Source organism: Antedon bifida, chromosome 10 (genome assembly GCF_963402885.1).
Source record: "Antedon bifida chromosome 10, ecAntBifi1.1, whole genome shotgun sequence".
Classification (NCBI taxonomy): domain Eukaryota; kingdom Metazoa; phylum Echinodermata; class Crinoidea; order Comatulida; family Antedonidae; genus Antedon; species Antedon bifida.
The window spans coordinates 4320442-4339957 of NC_136235.1; the positions used below are offsets into that span (position 1 = coordinate 4320442).

General features: G+C 35.9%; 1 protein-coding gene across 3 annotated transcripts; it reads right to left on the reverse strand.

The window, feature by feature from the left end:
- Window positions 1-382: 382 nt before the first annotated feature.
- On the reverse strand, window positions 383-19491 carry LOC144853952 (follistatin-A-like). Of its 3 annotated transcripts, none has more exons than XM_078711827.1 (7): window positions 19413-19491; window positions 17376-17482; window positions 4850-5047; window positions 3390-3614; window positions 2524-2739; window positions 2186-2410; window positions 383-2000 (listed from the first exon to the last, which is right to left on the reverse strand). In XM_078711827.1, the coding sequence occupies exons 2-7, from the start codon at window positions 17467-17469 to the stop codon at window positions 1723-1725; spliced, it is 1236 nt and encodes a 411-aa protein (XP_078567953.1). In that variant the 5' UTR covers window positions 17470-17482; window positions 19413-19491; the 3' UTR covers window positions 383-1722. The 3 variants fall into 3 exon arrangements, with proteins under 3 accessions (XP_078567953.1, XP_078567952.1, XP_078567954.1); XM_078711826.1 differs by having other exon boundaries at window positions 4850-5053; XM_078711828.1 differs by lacking the exons at window positions 17376-17482; window positions 19413-19491 and adding an exon at window positions 6507-6893 and having other exon boundaries at window positions 4850-5053.
- Between the last annotated feature and the right edge of the window lie 25 nt (window positions 19492-19516).

Here is a 19516-nt window from a genome sequence, read left to right on the forward strand (position 1 = left end):
GTCAAATAAGCGGTGCTACAGGATTGTTTAAGATAGGAAATTCACCAAAATTGACTCATTCATTTGTTTCAAAGAACAATCAGTCTTCTACAGAAATATGTTTTATACAAATAGTCACACCTGTAAGATATTGAAAATGATTAATTCCTATTTTCATAACAATAAAAAGTAGAAATCCGGAGCTACACTAATAGTACCGCTTCTAGGCAGATTTCGCCTATTCTCATTTCTGGTTAATCTGCTATAACTGATATTAAAACAGGAAATGTTCTACCTTCGGGAAAAAAATAGTATTCGGTAAAAAATGAAACAATTTCCATCATTATAACCTTGTAAAATCATTTTATTTATTGATAACTGTACATTGATTTTTAAAGGAATAACACATATTTTATATTCTATTTCTACCTCATAAATATTATAAATATAAATAAAAATGGGCATTCGAATCATTCTTATATTTTGTTGTTAAAGTAATTGACATAAGTGAATCATTTAAAAAAAGATCATATACTCTTTGTCATTATCGCTATGATAAAGATTATGATTATTAAGGCCAAAATATTGTTTTAAAAATTAGAGCGACATTCTAACACAGATAAATAAGATATGTAATTTGATAAATAATACCGTATTTTATGTCATTTTGATTTGGAGGAATTTGATTTATATTTATATTGATGCATATTTTGAATAACATTATTTTGTTCAATGAATCGTGAAAGGTAATGACAAAAGTATTAAGTTGTATACTTGGATTGTGTGGTAGTATACTTTCATACTTTAATTTGATGTCCAGTTTTTATTATGTGGCTTGCGATATATTGGTGGCACCACAAAAGCTTGTTAAAAAACTCGAGTTACTTCTTCAATATGAACCGAAATATTAAATAGCACGCCCTCTGTCGCTCTATGCATTTTGTCAAGTTTTTCGTTCAGGTTGTGAGCCCTTAAATTACCACTTTTTTGTTACCGGTATTAGACGTCATTACCTTTTTAGCATTTCAATTTAAGAAATGGGCTGCTAATAATTACTCACAAAATAGATATGAACTCTATAATTTACCTGCAATATACAAAACCTAAATACACTTAATTTAAGCAAAATCTTAATCAAAAATAATCTTTACAAACTATTTCAAAATTCGGAACTGAATATTTAACGCTCTCCTTTGTTCCTCGATGTTTCTTGCGTAGACCATTTTGATTACTTTCAGCAAACTGCAGAAAGCAAAATAAAAGTCTACACTGGGAAACTTTTGTTAGCAAACTCCAAGTTGCTAGTTATTGTTGACTATGCTTTAAAAGCATCGTGCGACTTGAATCGGGATGCTAAATCCTAATGGAATGGTATCGAGTCACATTACGCTGGTACACGAGGGCTATCACAACACTGACTGGTTTGTAGGCATGCGCGCATGTACGCTCATACTAATATTTGGCACTATGAGGAGGTAAGTGCACCCATTCTCGGAAAAAGATACAATTCGAGATTATAATATATACTGTACAAATAAAATAATGCTGTGGATAGCTCAAGATAGAAAGGGGAGGAGGAATCTCTCGAGTAAACCGTGAGAATGCATCGTATCTAAAAACAACGTCTTGATAACTAACAATTTATCAGTGACGTAAATGTGGGATAAATGGAACTTGTTCCAAATATGTACCTTTGTGTTTATAGCCTTACTTGATATAAGTTTAATATATAGTGTTTTTTTCCTACTGAAAAAACGGATGACGATTACCGTTAGCGGATTTTGCTGATTGGTTGTGTTTTTTAGTTTGGTTTATCCGCCTCCTGTTACCATTGCGATTGCTTCGAGATAAAGCTTGCCGTATAAACTGGTTAAACGTATTGTCTTCGTAACTTGTGGTAATTTGTTGTTCTCTCTCGTCTTCTTCTTCGACTTCGTATTCAACATTACTTTGGTAAGTGGTTGCTTCATTGCTGCTGAACGGCAACAGGAACGGTGGGATAGAGTCGCCACGTCCACCATCTACAATAAATAATAATTATAAATAAATTATTGATAGATTTATAACAATTGTGTTTAAATAATAATACGAACAACGCAGAGTTTATGAAAACAACGTTATATGGATAGTTACCCGGATAGTAACATTCGGTAACATTAGTAACATTTTGAAAGAAGGATGCCAACCTTAAATAACATGGACTTACCGCAAGAGGTATTTAATGCCAGCTCTAAATCTGGGTTGTAACGGCAGCTTTCTGTCATTAACGCACACCTATCGACGTATGTTACGTTGTCTGACCCGCACACTTTGCCTTTATAGTCGGAATTATTACAACTGAAACCACACGTGACGCATTCAGCCCCGTCAGGCGTGTCTACGCATTTCTTTCCGTCCATACAGCTGGTGAACTCACAAGTATTAAGAGTATCTAAAATAAAATACGTATGCATAATGTTTGATATTTAATCTCAGGAACATGCCAAAAATAAACATAAAAAAACGATGTACACAGATGATAAAAAAAAAATATTTTGCACCTACCATTGCACCTATCGTCTGCTGTTTTAGTAACTTGTTTAAAGCGACAACTATGTAGCTGTAGATGGCATTTAGATTCATACGAGATGTTGTCGCTGCCGCATACAAAACCATCAGCCGCATTCTTACAAGTTGCACGGCATTCTACGCAGTGGGGTCGACGGTTACGGTCCTGGATGCAGTATCGTCCATTTGGACAGGTTACGTGTTCGCATGAATCTGAAAATGAACAATTTCTTGTTTCATGTTCTGTATTGTATATAAATACTGTTCCTTCAAATAGAAGGCTTTTTTTAGCCGTGTACTATAACAACATCCCTCGTATTCACACTTCCATTTATTTAAGTTGGGCTATCGCCATCTCATTCTAACTAGAGAAGAGTGACTCTTTCCTGTGTGACTCTGGTATAGGAAGTAGGGTAAGTATCCTAAGTTAGCAATGACTAAACTGTGTGATTGCTTATGTCTTTGAAGGAAGACAAACAACAATAAATTAAAACATCATTAGGATACAAGTAAAGTAGACATGGAAGACAGGTTGAAAGTAATAACAGTTAATCGATGACGTCTATGTGTACAGGTGGCAGACTTCCGTAATAATACTAATTATTATTACGATATTACATAATTAAGTCTAGCGTGGCATTAACGTGACATATTAACCCCACGTCGTTAAATCAATGCATTATAACATAAAATAAACATGGCATTGGCATTTGGAAGGAAATCTTTGGTGTTTGGATAATCATGGTTGTGACATTTAATTAAAATTTTAATTTTAATTGGATAGATGAAATTAATTTTCATTAATACATTTGTGAATATTTAGCACTTTGACACCGCAGGAATACAAGTTCGTTGACACTTACTTGTACTACAGACGCCATAGTATGCAATTTCAATGGACTGCCTGAGACGACAACGGCTGCGATACAAATTGCACGGGCGTTCGTATGTGTTATCGTCGGTACCACACACTGGACCATCATATTCGGCATCAAATTTACTGCAGTTTAAGTTACAGACGCATCGAGGACGGCCGTTCTTCATCTTACACTTCTTGTCAGGACCACAATCAACATCGTCACAATTCACTACAAATTAGAAACAAAAATGTTATTATCGGCATTAACAACAATCGTCCTCTCCAACAACAACTAAATCCCGTTTCGATATAGTAAACAGAGAGGTTTATACCCATAATGCAAAGCAAACTTCAGAACAGACGATCATAGTTATACAAAATAACCTGCGCATCCGTAAAGGGCCTTTCACACCTGCTCCGGAACGGTTCCGGTCCGGCGACGGCAAATCCAATCGAACGTTAATGTTTCGTTTTTACGCGGCTACGTACGTGCATATCGATTGGCGCATACCCGCGTGTAGCGTCGTGAAAACGAAACATTGGCGTTCCATTCGCCGTATCGGAACCGTGCCGGAACAGGTGTGAAAGACCCTTTAGCCCAGTATACACTGGTCGATTTTACTTTCTTTGTTTACCGTCCGAAAATGAGAGGTCGCTATTGCTTTTTCGCTAAGAAGGAAATTGAACGAGTGGTTTGAGGGAAATAATGCTAAATGGCAATTGCAGTTCGTGATCAGAATGTCTTCTAATTAAATCTAAAAGTTTTTCTGTAGTTTTTATCAATCCACATATAGGCCTTCGGGCCTATAAACATAATACCTACAAAATCACTTTAGTATGACCATAATAAATTCTTGGAATGAAATTCATAATTAAATAATCCATAAGTTCTCTAAGGTTTGCTTCAAAATGTATGTTCTACTAAAAACTAGTTGACTTTAGTTACAGTTTGGTAATAAAAGAAATAAAATTCGGACACTTTCATTGTAGAAATGTTAGTAATTCCGTTGAGATGTAGAACTTATATAACTAAGATTATTACTATAAAAAAAATAATGTTCCAAATGTTTTGAGAGTCCCTCGTTGGTAATACATCAATCGAATATGTAATAACGAGGGTAGTTGGCCTAGGATGACCTATAGACCTTTTTATGAAAATGTCATGAACTGTACATACTTTTCGGCGGGTTTTTAAGTATAATATAATAGACCTATCTCAAATAGATTCAGCAACCAATTATAGGGAACATTCTATTATTAGCTTCGAATAAAAAAAATTACATCGCATATTCCAAGAAGCGTTGATTCTTTAGGGAAAGCACAACGATCCCTCCCAACTTTCGGGAAAGTTCTAACGAAAATGATAGCATACTAAATGTAGTTAAGGGCAATTAAGAGTTCATTTGTTAAATTGTCATAATGTGAACCATTTTGAAGAGCTCCTACCGACTGAGATTAACTTACCTTTACATGGCTTACAGTCCGGAGTTCCACTGACATCAAACCAAAGTCGAAATATATGAGCAGTAGTTGCGTCTGTCTCTGTCCACCCAAAACTAGTTCCGCCTTCCCCTTCTAATGCACAGCAATCTTTCTTGGTGATGTTAGTTAAAATTCGATCATAACATCCTTTAGTGTCTGGTTTGTATAATTCATAACAATCTCCCCCTGTTGGAGACCAAACAAATTAAACAAAATTTATTTTTACTGCTAAGGCCTACTAAAAAAATGACCAACAAGAATATTTAAAATGATTTTGTAAAATCGCGTATAAAAAGTAAGAAAATCTGCGTGAGTGGTAACCGAGATTCGAACTCTGGTCGATGCTTTTATAAATACAGGCGCTATGCGGTTAGACCAGCAGGCCAAATCCATGACAACGGTTGTTGGGTTAATGCATTTTGGAGACGAGAACCGGCTGTTTGCAGAGATATTTATATAACGGTAGAAACGGAGAAATATGAATAAGACGTAAGTACGTTTCAGATTTATAGGCATTGTACACCGTAATTAAATCACCTAACGTACCCTTTACAGATTAATCCTTAATCCAATTCTAATTCATCGTGTGGCGCAGTGTGTTGGACGTTGGACTACTGATCGTGAGCTCCAGGTTCGAATCCAACTCCCGCCCCATTGCTTTTATCCGTAGGCAAGATACTTTACTAAAGCGTGGTTTCCACTACAGACGCAACACAATGACGTAACGGAACGTAAAGCGTGATTCCCACTAGAACGCAGCGACGTGTCGACGCAAAGTGCTGTATTGCGTAATCACAAGTAGGAACCGACGACCCAACAATGCTGCAAACATAGCAGGTTTGATTTCACGCAGGCGGGGGCAAACACAATTATAGGAAGGGCATTTCCTTACGTTGCGTTACGTTGCGTCGCTAGTGGGAACCACGCTTTACCTTGCGTCTACGTCTTTGCGTTGCGTCTTACGTTCTAGTGGGAACCAAGCTTGTAAGACGCAACGCAAAGACGTAGACGCAAGGTAAAGCGTGGTTCCCACTAGAACGTAACGCAAGGACGTAAACGCAACGCAAGTGAATTGACCAATCACAAGCGATGGCTTATTCGATTGTGATTGCTAACTGTCTATAACTTCGCTTGTCATTGGTTAAAACGCTTGCGTTGCGTTTACGTCCTTGCGTTACGTTCTAGTGAGAACCAAGCTTTACGTCGCGTCTACGTCTTTGCGTTGCGTCTTTAGTGGGAACCAAGCTTTACGTTTGCCTCTCTCCACCCAGCCCAGGTGTATAAATGGGAACCCGGTTAGATCAAGACACAACTTTGCGCTGATTACTAGCTGCATTATGTGAGTATGTTTCCATACGTGTTTGATCCAAAAAAACATTAGGTGCTATATAAATTCAGGATATTATTATTATTATTATTTAATCACTTTCGTTGAGCTTACGTCCTTGAGTTTCGTCCTAGTGTGGGAACTAAATGGTACTGTTTGTACGCCGTATTAACACTATTCAGAAATGGCGCCCTCGTTAAATTGTGAATACTAAGCCCTAATGGAAATACATACAATTTAATTGTAATGTTGTATAGCAAACAAAACCATGCAAGAGGAATGGAAAAAATGGCATTAATGTTGAAACCTTACCTGATGAAGTCGTGATCATGTTGTATAAAAACATTGCTAATATAATCGAATGCTTCGGCAAATTCATCTTTGAAAATAGCTAATAAGTATTTAACTCGACTAGAATGTACAACTGAGTATGAAAATAGATGAAAATCCTCTAAACGTGAAAAAAATATAAATATCTGGCGGGTATCACACCAAGCTTGTCTAGGTTTGGTTCAGTTGTGTTTCTACTGTTTACAATTTCGAGGCTGTAGTACAAACGTGTATTTATTGTGAATAGATAGTTACTGTTCAACCAATCAGGTGTTAAAGGGCGGAGTATCTGTAACATTGGTCTTTACTCATTGGTTAGAACCACAAACACCACGAAATTGTTTCATTCATAATTATTGTTACTCGTTCCCCTTTTATTGATTTTTTACGATTTATGAATTAAACGCCGGAGATCACCGACGAAAATTCTCAGTAAACATTAGTTATAATCTTATATCGATTTTTTCTTAGAATTTCTAACTTTTTACAACAAAAAAACGACCCACGCTCTTAATTAAAACAATTTACTACGAAATAAAAAGTGTATATTGACATGATTTTTCAATTTTTACCAGAAAGTGTTATTTTCCTTTTTTTCTCGCTTATTAGTCTTAAATGCGTATAGGTTTGATTTGGTTCATGCAATGCAGTTACTGTGCATGCACGCTTTATAGATTGGTCATTTTTGTTCGCGACTTTTTTTTTTTTATATTTATTTCTTCATTAGTTCTTACAAAGAACTTTGGAGGGCCATGGTGGTTCGAGGACTCCACTCGCCATAAGTAAGTAAGTAAGTTCTTACAATTTTAGTTTGAATTTTTTAAATAAAGAATATAAATCTATATACAGTAGAAACGCTATTCAGATGAAACTTTTAAAACCCAGCGAAAGATCCCCATGTCGAAAGTAAAGCTTCTCTAACGGCCGTAGTGCCCATCTCCATTTACTTGGCGTTTGGGCTAGACTCGATCCACTGCATGGTACGACCACTTCTCCCACACAAACGAGTCTGAATACCAGTACCCATTTCTGTCCCCTGGGTGGGGAGGATTTTTTGAGAATCGTTCTCTCAAGGTCAGTGCAGTGACATAAAACATAACATTGTCTCTCGATCGCTTCACGGGAAATGATCTCCTTTGGTTACCCCCTGAATAGGGGTATCTCATGTATAGGGGTGTCCCAAAGGAGGGGTTCTATATTTTCATTTCAAGCCATTTTACTTTGTCATGATGAGTATGTACCGATGCATGATTGTGCGTAACCCTACGATTTGAACTATGTTGAAAGATCGGCTACACTTACAACGGTAAGTCACCAACAAAAAAGTTTCTATATCTTTGAAATAGAAATAAACAATAATGACAGACTGTTTAATTGGGCGGGATAATTTAGTAGCCGACTCATCCACACCGATTCAGTCAATAAAGGTCATTGAACTATCTGTGTACAATGTTTAACCCCCCATGATCCGGTAAATAAATACTATAGGCCTAGTAGTAGACTATTATATAATTAATGGTATATAATAGAAGATTATTTTAATCATGGATTGTTGTCTAGACTGCATTTACCGCAACGTCGTTCTGTTTTTATTCTATTTAAATAATTTAGTCTTTTTAAATAACATGATAAATTTTGAACATAGGAACCATGATCACATTGTGTATTTTTTACAGTGTGAATAAAATAACATTTTAAATCACGGTCCGTACGCAATAGCCTTTCAAACTCATTGTAATGAAACCACACAGTTTGCTACAAATGAAAACGAAATTATTATTAAAGAGAAACGAATTAATAGTTTGGACATATCTTTTTCTAGGACGTGCGCGACTAACATTAAAGTTTGGTTCTCACTAGCGACGCAACGTAACGCAATCTACGCAACGTAAGAAAATGCCCTTTCAATCATTGTGTTTGCCCCCGCCTGCGTGAAATCAAACCTGCGATTTTTACAGCAATGTTGCGTCGTCGGTTCCCACTTGCGATTACGTAATACATCACTTTGCGTCGATACGTCGCTGCGTTACGTTGCGTTGCGTTCTAGTGGGAACCACGCTTTAGATTTCAAATATACAATGTTTACGATATTCACGGTCATATTTGAAGTTGTATTGAATTCAAACAAATAATACAGTACATTTGTGACAAAATATCTGTTGCCATTGTATGTTAAAACCATAATAATTACCTTTTGGTCAGTGTTGTAGTTGATCTCTGACGGTCCGAGACAACTTCAACTGGTCAATGAACGGACATTTTGGCTCGTCGCCAGAGATGCTACACAGCGAGATGCGCTGATTAAACTGGGATTTTTGCCAATTCTGGATTCCCGATAAGAGGGTTTCAAGAGGGCCCACCTGACCTTGAACTCCATCCTCAATGGATAGTGAAACATTCCAAAGATATAGACAAGAGTAAAAGAAAATATACCGTAAAATTGGCCAAAGTCCCTTGGTACTAAAATATATCAACTTCTATTAAGAGAATTAAGCCCAAAGACACCACCGGGTCATTGGAATGGTCACACACTTAAAACATCGCCGGAAACGAACAGACCACCAAAACATTATAAATTGTTGATAAGAAATCACAATTCAATCTGTGGGTTGCGTTAATTGTACTAGGGACGACCACGTAAATATAAATTATTACTTATAATATAGCGAAGTCTCATGAAAGGAAAACTAAATTAGTCAATAAATCAACACATACCTACATTTTTACACAATCAATACAATTTAACAGATAATCTCTCCTAAGAGACAGCATATTCAAGTGATTTCCAACGAGGGAAAAGTTTTCCAGGACTCGGGCAATTTCAGATCATTTATAACGCCAATAGTCGAAAATCTATAACACACCTTGGATAAGTTGAACTAATTATTTTACAAACATTATTATAGCCGATTATTACATGCTTATATAAATTGAGTTATAATGCGGTATATTTTAGAATCTCCTTTCAAGTTCTGAGATTACCGAAGTTATAGTTCTGTTTTGACTATAAAACTTGAATCAAAATATTGTAAACGGACCAAAAAATGAAGATATTAATGATTTATCTATTTACAATTTGATTTGACAACCATCGCCATTGCTATAAATTATAACAGCGAAACAACTTTTTTTTAAGATCATCATTTGAACAAGTAACCCTAGTACTATATGGTTTTCATTTCGTTATGATTATTCAGAACTTTCTTTTTTTATGACAAAGTATAGTTACAGTTTTTTTTAAAAGAAGATTACTTCTGGAACCATTTCGTCTTTTGTTTACCATGATTACATATACATTTAAAAACAAGTGATTGTACAACAACAATTCCAGATACCTGCAGACGATCCATCGAATAGAACACCATTGTAACTCCAAATAAAGAGACAGAACCGAGAGAAATCTATTTCATCATTTTCAGAATTTGATTAGAAGACATTTGATTAGCAGACTCATCAGTTGTATATAGGCCTACAATTCTAGAATATCGAGACAAAATTCATTAATATTTTCCATTTTTACTGTCTCAAGAGTTTGCATTACTTTCAGTCATTAACCACGATCGCCCGCTTGTTTGTCTTGTATCAATATGTTTTATTATTCAACGCCGCTACCAGACAGGTAAATACATGTTTAGATTTAGATAACCGAAAACAAACACAAAAATTAAGATAATTTTACAACAACACTTTCTAGCAAGGACCAGCAAACTGTAGACTCAACTTAATTTGTGTTTACTTATTTTTAAATTTTTCTAAAATTATTTTTCGAAAAATAAATAATGATATATAATAATTTTTATTTATATGGGTTTTTATTTAGTGAACGTCCTCAGAAAAATTTCGATAGTAATGGTTATGTAAATTCTGGTGATTTTTAGCTAAGATCATATTGTACTGTATAATGTCGAATGAACCTACTACTACTACTATCAACTTTTATCATTTCATCTCATGTCAAGAGGTTACTATCAGGCCCAGTATTCTAGTGCAATAATAAATGATAGGTTTAAAATATTGAATAGTTGGAAGGATGACAAAAATCTCAATCACAGTTCCTATGTATAAAGTCTATATACTATTATTAATGGGGAACGTTGAAGGAATTCACACTAAAATAAGCAATTTCCAAAATAGTTACTTCTATAATTGGTTGGTATCATAGGGGTCGAAAACTACAGTATTGGTCAAATTGACCACTTTCCACACCAATGGTCAATAACCACGGGTCAACAGACGCCTATTTTCAAAGAATGTTTCTTGGAAATATAACAGCCTCAGGGGAACATTATTGGTAAACTTCAAAAAGAAAGAATGTTGTCATTTATTCGTGATATGATTTATTTAAATAGTGACAATTGATTTTGCCAAAGGGGAATTTTTCATTAATGGGGTTATAAAGCATTACCGTCAAATACTCATAGGTCTGTGTATTCAGTATAGTAGTACAGTATTTTCTTGATACTTTGTAAAAATATAAGTTGCAGAAACAGACTTTTAGTAACACACGTATTTCTGGAATTGAGGAATAGAAACAAACTGAGTAAAGTTGCTAAATTCTTAATTCCAAAACCTACAGCAGCAACTGCGTCCACTCTAACAACAAGTTGAAAATGATGACTGAAATCTGGTTGGCATAATTTGGCAACATTTAGCATAGTTTTATCCCAATTTTCAAAACAATTTCTTCTTCAAATTCTCAAACCAGATGTAAAAATCAATAATTAACCAACTATTAAGCGAAGTATCATCTTTTGATAAAATTCTTAAACACATATGAATTCATATTAATACAACCTGTGATTATGAACCACGGTTATAACACGGTATTACGATTTAAATGTATAACTGCACGATAATATTTTCTTTATAAATCTTATTTATTTTAATAACTTATTTAATTTAATAACTGCTACTTATTTTCTTTGTACTAAACACCAATCTTTCTACTGAAGTCTGGGAGCGTTAAAACATTTCAATTAAAGGCTGACGTTTATCTAAATCCAACTTATGTCTGATACCGTAGCCTACTTTGGGCAAAACCAACAAACTTGTTTCTACTTACTGACGATGGCATAGTCAGGAAGTGATTAGGCATCGAGAAACAACATTGAATTTTGCCCTGTAATCAAAGACCCGAGGCTAACAAATTAAAATAAAATTTAATAAAAGTTGATTTTAAATAGTTTATGGTTTAATATGGTATAGGCAATTTGAGATCAAATCTTTGTTCGTTTTTCTTTCTAATTCTGCCAAACGCCTAATTTGTTTTTAGTTAAATGGTCATGACATTTTAAATGCTTTTTAAATGGCGTGTGACCTTTTCTCATTTTCGAGCTTATAATCCACCATTATTTTATTCTGTAAAGTTCCACATAGGCTTAATATACATTATGCGTTTTTATGGCGTAGTTCTATCTTGATTTATTTTTAGCTGATCACAAAGATTTAATAAATGAATGTTCCCTTAGCCACTTATATATCATTGTGAAGACAAGCACCGATTCGTTATCTAATGATGAACAGAGTGGTCATGGTGGCACTATCCAATATCTATTTTTTTTTAAATTATTTTTTAGGGGTTTTTTTTGCTGTCCTACTGAACGGAAATGATGTATTAAGGGTTAGAAATTCAGAGTGTCCACATTCCACTCTCTAATTCGCAGACAGACATAGTCTGGGTAAATATTTTGACACAACCGGGGGTGTAGATAACGCCGTGTTTCGTCAGCACACGTTGCCGAACACATTAACTTACAACTAATACTATAATATGTTGTACTGTATAATTAACTATGTTACAATAATATTTATGTTTTACTGTTAGCCAAGGAAATCGTTGATAATAGATTAAGTTTTGTAATTAAAATCACAGTTGGATGGTGACAAAATATGACAACTATATAAATATTACAGAACAGTGCGTTTAGGCCTATAGGTGTTATAATTATTGCCGCAGCTTTGGCCTATTAGTATTTGTCCCCTGGATAGCTTGTAAATCTACAAGGGAGATAACCTTGCTACTGACGTACTAAGTACAGCTACTCCCGAGCTTTGATCCTACTACAAAATGATGTATACATCAGCTTTACCTCCCGTTATTATGAGGATGCCTCGCTTGTATACAACCACACCGATAGCTTAACGACGATCTATGAGGATGATGCGTTAAACACGTAATCCCCTTCCCAACGCAGATGGATCATCAGCGCTTGTGATTGGTCAAATTACTTCTTAGCGAGAACTTGGCCTTGTTACGGTTTAGATACGTTCGTAAAAACGTTTGTAATGGTAAAACTTAAATAAAAAAATGCGACAACGTTAAGGTTATTATAAAATAGTGCGACTATAATTACTTACAAAGTGCGGCGCGTAGCAGGCGACGACAAGAGCTATCGCTTGTAACGAGTCATGTTGACTAGCAGAAGTTTGCCGATAGTATGTTAAACATTGTTACCGTCCGTTAAGCTACGTTCACACATAAAACTCCTGGCTCCATTTAGAAGAAAACGTGTTAATAAAAGTTCCCGTGGGTTAACATTATTCCAGAATAATATTACATTTATCTCAATAAATCGTTTAAAAGCACCGATTCGTTATCTAATGATGAACAGAGTGGTCATGGTGGCACTATCCAATATCTAGTTTTTATTAAATTATTTTTTAGGGGTGTTTTTTGCTGTCCTACTGAACGGAAATGATGTATTAAGGGTTAGAAATTCAGAGTGTCCACATTCCTCTCTCTAATTCGCAGACAGACATAGTCTGGGTAAATATTTTGACACAACCGGGGGTGTAGATAACGCCGTGTTTCGTCAGCACACGTTAATAAAAGTTCCCGTGGTTAACATTATTCCAGAATAATATTACATTTATCTCAATAAATCGTTTAAAAATGTTTAATTGGTTCTCATTAAAAAATATAAACGCAACGTAACCGACGCAACGTAAGACATCTTTCTTTTCGCATTGAATCATTATTTCTGCGACGGTGTTTGTTTTCCAATTGTATGACACGCAAGGTTATGTTCATACGGCACTTTGCGTCTTTTCGTTGTGTCCTATATAGTGGGAACCACGCTTTAAAGGACAACTTGACCGAGGACCATATTTACAACGTATTAGGGATGCACATATGATTTCAAAACCATCGCGAGATTAAAGCGTGGTTCCCACTAGCGACGCAACGCAAGGACGTAACGCAACGCAAGTGAATTGACCAATCACAAGCGATTGCTTATTCGCTTGTGATTGCTAACTGTCTATAACTTCGCTTGTCATTGGTTAAAACGCTTGCGTTGCGTTGCGTTTACGTCCTTGCGTTACGTTCTAGTGGGAACCACGCTTTAGGATATCGCCGTACAGCCGTCGCCGTAAATTGCTGTGACGTCACAGGTGCATCGCAAAATTTACGTCATGAGTTTCTGGCAAAGTCTGGCAAATCGCGACAATTTCTATTAAACACACTTTGTAAATAAATCGTAAAAAATATAAATGTTGATTTTTTTTTTTTTTTTTTGCTTATAGTAGATTTTGCGATGTACATCCCTAAAATATATGGTCCTCGGTGAAGTTGTCCTTTAAAACTATTACTCATTTTAAGACGTATAACCAGACATTGCCTTTTTAGTTAATGTGTTATAATATCCCAAAGTAGGGAAGTGTCCCTGTTTTTCCCTCTTGACAAAATTCTAATTGTCTGATTGAGTTAGCCCATTTATCAAGTTAAGCTGTTTAAGCTGTCGTCATGATGGAAATGTTATATAACTATGGCGTCATTACTATATTTAATGGGGCTGGAGTGTGATAGTATTATTAGTCCCCTGAACAATAATACAAATTGTATTCACATTACACAACATCACATTGTGCTTTTTGAATCTTTAAATCCAAGTCAATACAAGATTTGATAACAAATTCATAGATTGAGGTTTCTTTTTTTTTTATTCCGAAGGCGCCCTCATTAGAAAGTGTGGTTATGACTTGCTCAATCCTAACACTTCAAAAACTTACCCAATCGCATCACGTCAACCAATCACGTTAATAATCGATACTAACGATGGGCCTGACAAACGAATAACTTTTAGACTATCATTCTCACAGTGTTATGTTATGTATTTATATTATTATGTGTAACCAGATGAAACTCTAAAGTTGAAAATGCTGTCTTCAAATGTTTTCGATATTACGAGATCGTGGAACATTTAATTCACGAGTGTGGGGGCGTAAACGCACTTTAGCGTCTCCAGTGCCTATTTCCATAATATCCCAAATAAATAATAATGTCATTACCTAAGCGTCAGTATTATATCATTTACGGAGGCAGTGAGTTGAAGGAGACCAATCCAGTCGACGTGGGCCTAATCGATCTACATGTATTTTGTTTAGTTCATTTTTAATTTAATTGTTTTAGGAGTGGAGCCTTATATCACGGAGGAATTAGTTTGCGTACATCAATAACATTCTTCTCAAGGCTTATGGTGGCTAGGCATATGGTGGCATACAATATTGTAATTGATAAGGCGATTTAAATATTGTGGCCTAACATGTCCTACACAAGATATCATGTGATGTTGATGGTCGTAATAACCTTTTAAATTATATATTATAATTTTAGGCCCATATCAACATTTTTTTGCCCTATTGATGTTATCAATATTCAGTTATCGGAGGCCGACGACCCCTCTGTATTCGATTAAGCGAATCACCAAGACCCTTGATTTGTTCAACGCATCCCGTCAGCACCGCATTCTGTCGGTACCGGTGCGGTTTAAGACACTGCAATTTAGGAATTATTCTTATTCAGGCCTACTATTTTATCCATGAAAGGACAACTAAGAATGAGATTGGAGAAAACGAAATTGGTGGTGAGTGGAGGGCTGAACTGATTTCTGCGCATTGTACAGAATATGCACGCTCGAGGGAAGATAGGCCAAAGTGTCAATAAAAATTGATTACTCATGCTTTAAATTAAAATCAATCGTTGCCGATTGATGTATCGTTAATACATTACCTTTTATATTCGGAAATAGATGATTTCAATCGGAATTAGCCTTATAGCATGCAATGAAAGACAGGGTCATCGTTTGTTACAGGCATAGCCTACAAAGGCTAAATATTATAAAAGTAATATTGTAGGGTTTTTATAAATCACAACTCCAATAAAACACTTTTTGTTTTAATTGATAATAATAATTGAATGAATATAAATTATAAAAGTTATCAACCAAAATTGCATTCAGAGGGTGCTATCCATTAATTTGTCTAACGTCATAGGCCAGGTAATAACATTCCGGCACGTCACATGTTTTCCCCAAGTCTATTAGATTGTGTATTTTTATGTTGCGAGTGAGTCCACCAGTTGTCGATTTGTGTCTGAAAACTAAAGTATTATACGTATTAAACGCATTGTGTAATAAATATTACCGCAGTCTAGAACTTAGACTAATCAGAAGTAGCCTGTTGTAGCCGTATTAGAGTCGGTGTGTAACTAGCTGGGTCTTGATGCGACTAATAATCGCACTATCCACGCATGAAACATCAGGGTACAATATCTACAAATGTATGATCACAACAAATGTTCACAACTCAGAAGAAAACATGTGCACTTGGGGCTGGGCGTCTTCTGTGGCTAAACGAGATACCAACAGACTTGGTACGTGTTCATAAATATTCTAAAACTAAACATATCTCTCGGTTGGGACGGTTTTTTGTCATTCTTACAGTATTCATCCTCACCGTTTAATAATTAATTAGAGGGTAATAGTTTGGCACCAGGCGGTTGAGAGAGCGTCTCATGCCTGTAAATGTATATACAATAGTGTTTCAAAATGTTGTCCGGCGCACGCTGGCAAATAAACCAAATACAACCATAAAGAAAGGGCATGTGACTTGTTTGACATATATTATATAAATTATTTTCTATCCAGGGTTACATAATGATATTCGTATCGTAAAACAAACCTCTCTCACCTGAAATGACCTTTTCTCGACCGGACTGACGTAAATGCCATACTTCATTTTATATGTCAACTCAAACTTTGAAAACGAATTTTATAGAATTCTAAACAGTGTGTTATAACCTATCGATCGCTCTGTGTGGCAATCATGAACTGAGTTATAGTTTTTGGACCGTTGGATAAACAAAACATTCATATTTTATTACATTGTGTTAATAGTTTATATTGGTTTCATGTGTACTTTTGTTTTTTTGGCGCCCCCTTAAAAAAAGTTAGAAACATCAACGCGAACAATGAAAAGTCTACTACAAATAAAAACATGTTATAATACAGTATTTTGTGTAATGGACTGTATAATATTATGAATATGGCGGGGCCACTTATTCTATGGGAAATTGGCAGGGCGTTTATTCGACGGAGGCGGTTATTCAAACGGCATCTGTCTTTTCTAGATCTGGGACAGTCAGATATACGACATTTCTAGATCTGAAAAAACTCACTTTTAGATGCGGAACTCAGATATTTGAATTTCAGATCGGGAAAACTCGGATATCTGACTTCTAGATCAGGAAAACTTGCAGATATCCGAATTTTCTGGATCTGGTCAAGTGAGATATCGGACCCTGCTGGAAAACTTAAATATGAGTTTCTAATTCTTCGATTAGAAAAATTTGTAAAAAATGAATACAGTATATACGATTCAAAAATTAATCAGACGAAGGCGTTTTTTAATTATATTTATGTGAATCATAACACTATTAGTATTAGTTAGTGCATACATTTTGTAATCACGGATAGTTCAATGGTCAAATTAATGTGTTTTGTCACGAGTACGTATTACGTCAATGTAGACAGATTTGATATAGTGATGAATAGTAGTAAATGCAGGCCTTACCTTTTCTTTGCTGCAAATGCAATGTGGTGTTGCCTCGAGTTGTGGTAAGCTGTACTGCAGACAAAACCAATATAACATATGCTAAGCACATCATACTCTCAATATACCTTTATAAAAAGAGAAAAATACGTTTACGAATATCCTAGATTTATAGACCATTCTATTTATCCTTTCGATTACAGTTGCTAGGGAAATATGTGAGATTATGAGTTCTTTTATGTTATTATTTAATTTACCGGTCCATCTTTTGTATGTCCCAGTTTGACTACTTAAGTTGTTGTTGCAGGCGCGACTATGATGGAATGCACACTGTTTAACAGCAAACGAGTAAAATTATCAGTGAGTGTTTAATAATTGGTTCCAAAGTTCTGTCCCTACAAATGGACGGCTGATTGTCGGTAAAATCAAAGGCAATCACTCCGATGTGTAGACCTACCGCATGTACCATGGCCTACCGCATGTACCATGGCCTACCGCATGTACCATGGCCTACCGCATGTACCATGGCCTATCGCATGTACCATGGCCTATCGCATGTACCATGGCCTATCGCATGTACCATGGCCTATCGCATGTACCATGGCCTATCGCATGTACCATGGCCTATCGCATGTACCATGGCCTATCGCATGTACCATGGCCTATCGCATGTACCATGGCCTATCGCATGTACCATGGCCTACAATCACGCAGATTGGACTGTCGTTAACTTAAAAGCTTTCGTAGAAAGAATAAGAACAGAAAATAATTAAATTATAGATGCGCTGCTTATTTATCTTCTGGGTCGTTACGACGGACTCGAACACCTTTAAACACAATTAGCTTTGGTGCTAAGGGACTATTATATTCGGCTTTCGTTTGTCGATGTCGATCGTCAAGATATATTCATTCCAGAACCATCCTCAGCACTCGCCTCCCAGTTGCCTCATACACGCCCCTGGGAAGGAGCTCATGAGGAAAGTGTTTAAATTCGTTGAACCTGAACTTTACTTCCCTATGGCGGTGCTCAAGCGTTTGATTGAATACCCTTGTCTTTAAACATGAATCATGTAATGTAAGAAAACTTTTCATTAATATTGGGTTCTGTGATGAAGAGTAAATGTCTACCCTTAATGAGAAATTCTAACCCACCAAGAGCACAAGCTTATATCATGTATGAACATATGTAAGCTAATTTATGACAGGCTCGGTGACGAATTTATTACCAAATATCTTTGTATGCGAGTATCATAGAAATACATTTTTAACTAAAATAAATGTTAGAAGAGATAGCTTGTGTATTGATTGGTCCATCTTCGATTACAATTTCCCACCCACCCCTCCTCTTACAGATAGGATATACTGCATAACTTCTGCTACAGATGTATAAAGGAATCAACTTTTCCAAAAGAAGGGCGTGACCTCAGACAATCGTGGGTGGTGTAGTGGGTGAGGTAGGCGTGAACGTGCGCTTCGGAACGAAATAGGCGCAACGCAATCACAAGCGATAGTTCGCACTATCCAATCATTCCCGATTGGTCATGTGTTCCAATGACAAGCGGAGTTATAGACAGTTAGCAATCACAAGCGAATAAGCCATCGCTTGTGATTGGTCAATTCACTTGCGTTGCGTTACGTCCTTGCGTTGCGTCGCTAGTGGGAACCAAGCTTAAGTGGGAACCAAGACTTAACAACGCCATAATGCCAGCTGTTTACAAGTTGTACGCTACGTTATGTGTGAAAATACTCGCAATTGACAATGCTACGCCATAACTAATATAATTTGTCTGAACTGTGAGAAACACTGTTTTTGACTCACAAGAGCATGAACAAACTTGATTAATTATCAAAATACATATCGGTTGAAAAACAATTAAAACATGTTTTGGTCTGTCACGGATTGTAGAAAAAATGGTATACATAAAGTCGTGCATGTATCTAAGGTATCCATAAAACATCCTAAGAAAAATAGTACATACAATTTGATAGACTTCAAACACGAAGTTAAGTGTGCGTTAAGACGCAAACAAATATCTTTCAAAGCTTAACTTAACTTACCTGTAAATACTCGTGTAGGTTTTATGTTCTTCAGTCTAAGCTGAAATGTCAATTCTGGGTTGCAACATGCATGTCTTCATTTTATATAGGCAAGAAGTTGGCCG